General features: G+C 54.3%; 1 protein-coding gene across 1 annotated transcript; it reads left to right on the top strand.

Annotated features, from left to right (window-relative positions):
• The first annotated feature begins 230 nt into the window (after positions 1-230).
• LOC121672143 (guanine nucleotide-binding protein G(I)/G(S)/G(O) subunit gamma-2) lies at positions 231-8,365 on the top strand. Its single transcript, XM_042044669.1, has 4 exons — positions 231-411; positions 6,043-6,109; positions 7,007-7,122; positions 7,941-8,365. The coding sequence occupies exons 3-4, from the start codon at positions 7,036-7,038 to the stop codon at positions 8,067-8,069; spliced, it is 216 nt and encodes a 71-aa protein (XP_041900603.1). The 5' UTR covers positions 231-411; positions 6,043-6,109; positions 7,007-7,035; the 3' UTR covers positions 8,070-8,365.
• The last annotated feature ends 1,045 nt before the right edge of the window (positions 8,366-9,410 follow it).

The following is a 9,410-nucleotide window of genomic DNA, read 5'->3' on the forward strand; positions in this document are numbered from 1 at the left end:
TTGGACCCTTTTTCCAACTCTGGAGCAAGTCTGTGCTCCCTCCCTGTGGTATTGGGATGGAGAGAGCCAAAATCTTGTAGGAATGGTGGCAGGAGGGACCGGAGCAGATGTCCCAGAGAATGAGGGAGGGACTGGAGCAGATGTCCCAAGCTGCTGCTCCTTCACCTGAACAATCTTTATAAAAAAACCATAAAAACCCTAAAAAACAAAAGAAGGAAGTGGAGGATGGTTCCTGTTTGTCTCGGTTTGAGCCGTTAGGGGCCTGAGAGAAAACAAACAGCTGAGGTTCCCACTGCACGCGATGCCCACGGGGCAGGGGCTGCTCCAGGGAGAAGGGACAGACCGGGAATGTGAGGCTGGAGCCTCCTGACTCCATCTGGGCTGCGGTCGTGGTCAGCTCTGGCACGCGAGGTGGGTGAAGGGCACATCCCGAGCCAGGCTCTCTGCAGAGCCAATTCCAGTGCTTTGCCTTGCCTTGATAATTCCCATCCTTGGAAATGCCAGGTTGGACATTGGGGCTTGGAGCAGCCTGGGACAGTGGGAGGTGTCCCTGCCCATGGCAGGGGGTGGCACTGGGTGAGGTTTAAGGTCTCTTCCAAGCCAAACCATTCTGGGATCAATAACTGGGACTGAACCGGGCGCTCATCCCACCTCTCCCGTTTGGCAGGAGGGATCGGATGCTGCCGGGATAATGAAGCCGTTTCCATGGAAACAGGCTCGTTTCTCCACTCCGTCGTCTTTGAATTCATTCATTTATTTATTTATTTATCTGCCGGCGCGTCTCCGACCTGCAGGCTGCTTCCCAGGGATTTAAATACCGTATTGGATATCCGGGATAAAAAACTGGCTGGGAAAGGGAATAAAATCCCTGTGGAGAGGGGCTGGGAGCTGTGGCTGGAATCACCGCTCAGGATTAAGGTGCTTTGCCCCAGGGAAGCCCACAGGCACAAACCGAGCTCAGACCATTAAGGAAAGAGTGAAACATTTGGAATTTGGGTGTTTTAAGGCTCCTTCCCCAGCCAGATCTGTAACTCCCGTTGGGATCGATGGGACCATCCCATCTCCCACCCCCTGGAAAACACGGCTCTGCTATTTTCTATTTTGCCTGTTGTATTTTTGTACTTTTCTGGGTATATTTAACAATTTTTTTTGCAGCTGAGCTGCCTATTTTTAGCCATGGCTTTTAGCAAAAGCCACAAGATGCCTGGCAAAGCCATCCAGCCCCTCATGAAGGATTCCCACGCTCCAGCCGGACGGTGACCGGCAGCATTCCCAGTTCTCCCTTCTGGATGCTGCATCCTGGCTGGTTTTGAGGAGGAAAAGGCAGTTTTTGGGAGAGCCTGCAGTGAGAATGCAGTGAGCCCCTTTTCTGTCCAAAAAAACCCACCCCTTTTCCGAACCAACCTCCCTCCTGGGTGATGCCTGCCTGGTAGGAACAAACCTGATCCCTGCTCTCCCCAGAATCCTGGCTGTCCCAGTGGGATTCCCCCACTTTGCTATAATTGAGTGGAAAATGCTGGTGCATCAGGGTTGAAAAATGTGACTCTTTCTGAAACCAAGGAGCAGGGAGGTTTCTGCTTTCACCCCAAAAAGGAGCTGATTTCGGGGTGGGTGCTGCTGCTTTCGGTCTTTGCGGTGAGGGAACGGAGAGGTTTCAGCCTGGCCAATGTCAGCACTTTCTGTTTCATTCCTGCTTTTCCTTTTGGTTCAGAGGGGAGAGAAGGGTTTTCTGGAAAGCAGAGAAAAAGCTGGCTGGGAGGTGAAAAAAGCATGGAAAATTGAATCCTGGAATCATTCAGGTTGGAAAAGCCCTCTAAGATCATTCCCCCAGCTCTGCCAAGGCCACCACTGGCCCACATCCCTGAGTGCCACATCCACATGGATTTTAAATCCCTCCAGGACTGACAATTCCAGTGCCTCTTCCTGCCTATTCCAATTCCAGCTGGCAGGAGAGGATGTGTTGCACAGGTTTAAAAGTGGGAAGGACCACAGCTGGGTGGGCAAAGGCCTCAGGCCCCGAGAGATGCAGGAGGTGTCTCATGACAGCCATAAGATCTCACTGAGTGCCTGTCTGCACTTCCAGGAGTGTCAGGAAGTGCTTTCCAGGGATGCTTCCCAGGGTCAGTGCTGCCTTTGGACAGTGACAGGCCCAACCCAGTGCAAAATGTGCTTTGAGAGACCCTTTCTGCAATGGCAGTGCCAGTTTAGGGTAATTGCACTAATTAATCACCCTTAAAATCATAACATTGTGGGATGGTTTGGGTTGGAAGCAATCTCAAAGTTCATCTTTTTCCACCCCTGCCATGGGCAGGGACACCTTCCACTGTCCCAGACTGCTCCAAGCCCCACTGTCCAACCTGGCCTCGGACACTTCCAGGGATCCAGGGGAAATACCATTTTTTTCAACATTCAGGAGAATTCCAATCCCCACCCACACAGACCCTGAGCTAAAACTCAACTAAAAGAGGAGAAGAACCTCAAGGAGGTGCTTAAGCTCTGATTCCATGGGCTGGGAGCTGGAGCTGGTGATGGATCCAGTACAAGGCACCCAGATTCCAGGATCCTCTCTGCTCCAGAGCCTCTCAGCTCAGCTCTGTGCAAAGCAGGCAGCAGCTGGTGCTGACGAGGAGCTGGCAAACGAAGCTTAATTACTCCTGCAAGCAGAGCTGGCAGCTCTGGGGTGCCAGAGCCCCACAGGAGCCCAGGCTGGGAGGGGAGAATGGGATGGCAGCTTAGCAGGAGGGCTCAGCATCAAGAAATGCTCCTTTTGCGGTGGCTTTTTTTGGGTTGGATGTGCCATTTGGTGTGGGAATGCATCCAGGAATCCAGGTGGAGGAGGGCTGCTTGTCCCTTGGCCCAGAGTAATGGTGGCTTTTAGCTCAGAGCACTTTAAACCCCGATCTCATCCCATCAAGCTGCTCCACATCCACATTTGTTGCTCCACATCACGGGTGAAAGATGAAGATTTTGGCAAAGCTGGAATGAGCGGACACAGCTGCATCAGGGATCTGGGATGTGCCTCGCTGTTTGCCCACCTAAATCCCGATTTTTGGTGCCTGTTTGGGCTGGGTGACAGAGGAAAATGTCATCCAAATGTATCAAAGGCTCTTCATTCAGCAGACAGCAACAAATGAGGTGGTTTTTTTGGAGCTTAGGGACCATCTGGGAAAAATCAGCAGCAAAACTGCCGTGCCCAGACATTTATTGCCAGCGCTTTTCATGGAATCATGGAATGGTTTGGGTTGGAAGGGACCTTAAAACCCATCTCATTCCAACACCCTGCCATGGGCAGGGACACCTTCCACTATCCCAGGTTGCTCCAAGCCCCACCCAGCCTGGCCTTGGACACTTCCAGGCTCAGCTTTTCTGGGAAACCTGTGCCAGGGCCTCACCACCCTCCCAGGGAAGAGATTTAAGCCCAGCTGAGCTGCTGGAGCATCCTCCTCTCCTTCAACCCCCCGTTCCTCTTTACTCATTGCAGTCAACCAAACACCACCCCAGAAAGTATCCTCAGATCCGAGGAAAAATGCCAAAATATTTGAGCATGGCATTTAGAGGGAAGTTGATTTTCCAGGCATTGTATTTCCTGGCAGTGACATCCCTCCCTGGGCAGGCACAGGGATGGGAAGTTGCAGAGCCAGGGTTGGAGATGTGATGGATGCAGAGAGCCTGCCGGACCCCATTTGGGGAATCTGGGCATTCCCAGGATGGTGGAGTGATGGCAGCACTTGGATACAGGTCACTGAGGGAGCTGTGCCAGCAGTATCCCAATTAATCAGCAGGTCCCCTCCATCAGAGCTCAGCTCCTGGCCCCAGCCAGCAAAATCCCAAGCATGAAGCTGAAACCAACGTGCTTCCCAATATTTCCTGGTCTTCCCATTACCACAGGGCTGCTCTCACACCCGGGAAGGAGTTTTATGGCATTCCCAAGGGAATTCAGACAGCACCTTATTTCCCTCACTTAATGGCACGTGCCGTGTCTGGATAATGGGATTCCTGCCTTGGAGCCCACAGGTTAATGAGTCCTTACTCATTATGTTCATGCTAATGATGTTTAACATGGCCAGGACATGGATATTGTCTCGTTTGGGCTCTGCACTGTAATTGCAGCTCGGGATCTTGCCAGCTTGTTTGGATACGTGTCTGCTGTGCAGAGGGGCTGTGGGTTATTTACGTGTGTGGAAAGGGGGGAATTCGTTTAAAGGGATGCAAAAAAGCTGGAGAGGGACTTTGGATGAGGGCCTGGAGTGACAGGACACAGGGAATGACTTCCCACTGCCACAGGGCAGGGATGGATGGGAGATTGGGAAGGAATTGTTCCCTGGGAGGGTGGGGAGGCCCTGGCACAGGGTGCCCAGAGCAGCTGGGGCTGCCCCTGGATCCCTGGCAGTGTCCAAGGCCAGGTCAGACAGGGCTTGGAGCCACCTGGGACAGTGGAAGGTGGCCCTGCCCATGGCATGGGTGGAATGAGATGGGATTTAAGGTCCCTTCCAACCCAACCCATTCCATCCCTCTGTGATAAATCCAATCCAAACAAAAAACCCCATGGGAGTCTGTGTTTACTCCTGGCAGTCCCACACCTTCCCGGGGACACAGTGGGGTCTCCTGACTTTGGGATTTAAAAGCTGCCTTTGTGGCTGCCCTGCTGCTGCTGCAGGGCTGTTTTCCAGGGCGGGACCTTCACGAGCTCACTTTGAAGTGTCACCTGCTGCTTTTTTGTTATCCACGGTGGAGGAAACGCCCCAGGTTTCCCCAGGGATGGAAATGCTCTAAAACCATCCCTGGCCCCAAACTGGTTCTCGTTTCTGCTTGAAGCACCTGCAGAGAGGTGCGGCCGAGGGTGTGGTGGCTCCTGGGAGGCTCCTCTGAGGTGGCTGAGTTGCCCCAGAGTCCCCAGCATTGTCCTAGCAGGCCTGTGCTCATAGGTGACCCCTCCCACCCTTCCCTCACCTTATTTTTGGGGCTGTTTTCCCCATTTTAGTGCCCCTAGGGCTGGATGCCTTAAGAGCAAGGGAGGGTTTCCTCATAGGAGGGTGGCAGCAGGGTTGGATATAGAGAATTATTTAAAGGAGCAGGGCTGTAAGAGCCATGCAGATGATCTCAGCAGTCCTCCCTGCTCCCACAGATCCTAAACATGGAGTGACTGAAGTCCCTGAAGCGATTCCCTGCCACTGGAGCAGGTCCTTTGTATGGAAGGGCACAACACGGAATCGTTTAGGTTGGAAAAGCCCTGGAAGATCAAGTCCAGCCATTCCCCCAGCGCTGCCAAGCCCACCATTACCCACATCCCCAGATGCCACATCCACACATCTTTTGGAGCACTTCCAGGGATGAGAATTCCATCAGGATGGCATTTGCTGCCTTAGGAAAGTCTCTGTGGCACCCAAACCGTGCAGCAGCAGCAGCATCTTGGTTGAACCTGCCCCAGCTTTCCCAGCTGCTGTGCCAGAGCCACGGCACACTCCATGGCTTTGCAGGGAAAAGGAAAAGCAGGAGGGATGCACTCTGCTGCTCAAACCCTTCTCCAGCCCCCCCCAAAAAAATAAAATATGGGAGAGATGAGATAAACCCACCCAGAAACAACGCAGGGGCTGAGCTGAACCTCCAGCAATGGCACGGAGCTGGGCCTGGGGGGAGCACATCCAGCCAGGAGCTCGGGCTGGCACTGGGAGCTGGGCTGGAGGATTTTGGCAGCATTCCCCAGGGGATGCTCCTTCCACCCCAGCACGAGCTCTGTGCCCCAGACAGAGTTAAATCCCTGCCCTGTCCCTGTGCATCCTCCAGCCCGCTCGGCTGCCGGGGCTGCCAGCAGCCCTGGGCTACTTGCCCGCTGACTGAAACCTCTTCCTGTGCTGAAAACCTCGCTGAATGCAAACAAAAAATGTCACTGGGGGGCTGGGCTTGCACGGCACAGGGTGAGGGACACACGGAAGGAACCCGGGGTGCGGCACCCGGCGTCTGCGAGGGACTTCTGGGGTCCCTGGTGCTGTGAGTGATGATCCCATGGAGCCGAGCCCCATTTTCTGTTCTCTTTATTTGTAGGCAGTGAAGGGCCAAGAGGAGCAGAGCTTCCCTTAGAGGCACAAATCACCGGAGAGATCGGCTTCTGGTAAAAATTAACCCCTCCTTGTGCTCCCCTCCTCGTCCTCAAACCGCGGCTGGCCCTGGCGTGATTCGTTCTCCCAGCACAGGCACCAGTGCCACGGTGATTTCTTCGATAAACCCCTCTCTCTCCAAACCCTCTAAATCCCAAAAGATGAACTTGAGCCCTCAGCTTTTCCTTAAAACACCACAATTCCCTTATTTTAGGGCTTGTCCCATCGCCCAGGGGTCTCGCTGTATCCCGCTATTGCAGGACATCCCGCAAAACCCCCTTTTTGGAGCTGGCAGGCAGCCCCAGCCAGGCAGGAGCACTGCTGGAAAAGCCTTGCTGCTGGAGGAGCTGGATGCTGGGACTCTGCTGCCTCTGCCAGAGCTCACTGCTGGGAGAAGGTGCCGGAAAAACATCCGGGATTCAGCCCGGCGTGGCCTTAATGAGCATCCCCTGCCTGCCTGGGGTAGAAATCTCGAGAAACAGGAAACTCCAGCATCCTGTTTAGCATCTCAATGTGCAAACTGGCAGCAGGGACAAAGCGAGGCACAGGGACACACACTGGGCACCGGCACGGGCTGGATGATGGGCAGGGAATGAGCCTGGCACGGCAGCTCGGGCTGCTGGGGGAGCCTGTTCCCTGATTTCTGTTGCTGCCACAGGTTTTCATGGAACAGCAAACACCAAAGCACAGCTCAGCTGGAGTCCTGCTGCTGCAGGCTGGGCTCTGGACAGTGCCACTGTCACCTAAGGGGCATCCCTGCTCTGGGGGCGATGGCACCACTGGCACTGTGTCCCTCACCCCGTCATTCCAGCAGCTCTAACACTCCACACGTGCAACCCCAACCCATCCTTTGGGGGCTTGCAGGGCTGGGAGCAGCCCAGCAGCTGATCCCGGTGTGTTCCTGCCCGCAGCCCGTCCCGGGAGCGCTCCTGGCCTGCCCATGGCTAGCAACAACACTGCTAGCATAGCACAAGCCCGCAAGCTGGTGGAGCAGCTGAAGATGGAGGCCAACATCGACAGGATAAAGGTAGGGATTCTTGGGAGCTGCCTGTGGGAATGCTGGGAGGTCCTGGCTGCTGCCCAAAGCTCGTGGCAGGAGCTGGGATGTGGAGCCAGGTGGTGTTTGTGGAGGATGCTCTTCCAAGTGATCCTGATGGCCCTGGCTGAACAGAGGGAGATGCTCACCCATGGGATCATAGAATCCAGGAATGGTTTGGGTTGGAAGAGACCTTAAAGGCCACCTTGTTCCAACCCCCTGCCATGGGCAGAGACACCTTCCACTAGCTCAGGCTGCTCCAAGCCCCAGTGTCCAGCCTGGCCTTGGACACTGCCAGGGGTGAGAGGCAGCTGGAAGCATCACCTGGAGCCCCGCTGGGTGGTAGGAAGGAGTGACTGTCCCCAAGGCATCTGAGCTCCTTGCTAAGAGCTTAAATCCAGGGGGAGAAGTGCTCCAGGGCTGGGATGAGCTGGTGGTTTGGGAGCTGCTGCCATGTCCGGAATAAAGAGCAAGGTTGGTGGCTGAGGGCAGGAAATGCTGCTGTGGATGTTCCTGCCAAGGGATGCGTGGGAGAGCCAGCAGGGATGCTCGAGTCGGTCCTTGTCAGGTGAAGGACGGGGATGGGGAGAAGGCTGGGAAGGCTGGGAATGGGAATATGGGCTGACAGAGCAGCTCAGAGCCCAGAGGTGAAGAACCAGCCCCAGCAGGGATGTGCTGCCACGGCGTCGGTCGGGTTCTTGCCTCAGATCTATGGTTCCCTGCCCAGGGATGCTGCCAGCTCTTCCCTGCTGGTGGCACCTTTCCAGGTGCCATGTCCTGTCCCTAACACAGGGCTCCTCCTTTTCCAGGTGTCCAAAGCAGCAGCAGACCTGATGGCGTACTGCGAAGCCCACGCCAAGGAGGACCCTCTATTGACTCCCGTCCCGGCCTCAGAAAACCCCTTTAGAGAGAAGAAGTTCTTCTGCGTGATCCTGTAAACCCTGGAGGAGCCTGACGGGCACTCAGGCCACCCTGAACACTGATGTAGAGTTTTTAGGAATGGGGACGACCTGCTGGTCCGCAGAATTTAAACAAAAATAAGTAAAAAACACGGCCTGGAAGCTACAGAGATGTGCATGTTTAAAGAACCTGGCCACCTTTGGGGGAATCAGATGATCTGCATTGCGAGGCAAAAGATCTGAAGTCTGTAGAGTTGCCTAGAAAGAGAAAAACAAAACAAAACAAAACAAAACAACAACAAAAAAAAAAAAAAACCCCAAACCCCAAACCCATGTAAAGAATAAATCCGTGTCACTTTTCTGCTCACAAAATTGTTTGATTGTTCCGTATTTGAAGCACCAGAGTTGTGCTGAGCAAAGTTAACTGCTAAGGATGTGTATAACCTTCTTGGAATGACGTTGTTGGTTCCTTTCCAAGCTAATATTTTTGGTTTAAGTTGTCAGATATATAGCGACAGGTGAGGTGGCCGTGCTGTTAACTCAGTGTTTGGTCTTGTGCTTTTTCATTTCTGGCTGTAGCGTAGCAGGGGGGGGCCGAGGGGACACCGGCAGCTCCTGCCTGTCCCCCACGTGCTGGCAACTCAGCAAACCCCACTTTTTACCATTCTCTCTATGGTTAGCTTTGGTTCTGCAAGTAAAAGTGGTTCCTGTGTCGTGCTTGGTGCTCCATACCCCTGTGATGACATTCAGTGGTAGTGCATGAGAGTTTGATTCCGTTCATCCACTCCAGACTTTTCTTTTCTCGCGTTTGGCACCACGTGCTGGTGGAAGAAGCCGTAGGGAGGGAACAGAGGCGATTCTGAAAGCAAAGAGAGCTCCTGAGATGCCTTAGACGTGCCTGAAATACCTCCTGCCACAGGGCAGGTGCCAGCCCGGCTGCAGGGCGAGCCAGAAATCCGAAAATCAAAGCCAACCACTTCTTTCCGGGTCTTTCCTTTCTCCTACACCTCTGTGCCTCTGCCCTCCTCGCTTGGTCCTGCTCTTTTCCCGGTTCCTGGCAGCACTTCCTTCCCTTGGGGCTGGTCTGGAATGTTGCTGGGATGTTGTTCAGTGCTGGGATGCTGCTTTGTGGTGGGATGCTGCTCCACCATGGAATGCTGTCCCACCATAGGATGCTGCTCCACTATGGGATGCTGCTCCATGGTGGGATACAGCCCCACTGTAGGATACAGCTCCATGGTGGGATGCTGCTCCACCATGGGATGCTGCTCCACAATGGGATGCTCCTCCACGGGATGCTGCTCCATGGTGGGATACAGCTCCATGGTGGGATGCTGCCCCACAATGGGATACAGCTCCATGGTGGGATGCTGCCCCACA

Source organism: Corvus kubaryi, unplaced genomic scaffold (assembly GCF_017639235.1).
Source record: "Corvus kubaryi isolate FWS band 111438036 unplaced genomic scaffold, C.kubaryi_AGA036_p1.0 38196, whole genome shotgun sequence".
NCBI classification, from domain to species: Eukaryota; Metazoa; Chordata; class Aves; order Passeriformes; family Corvidae; genus Corvus; species Corvus kubaryi.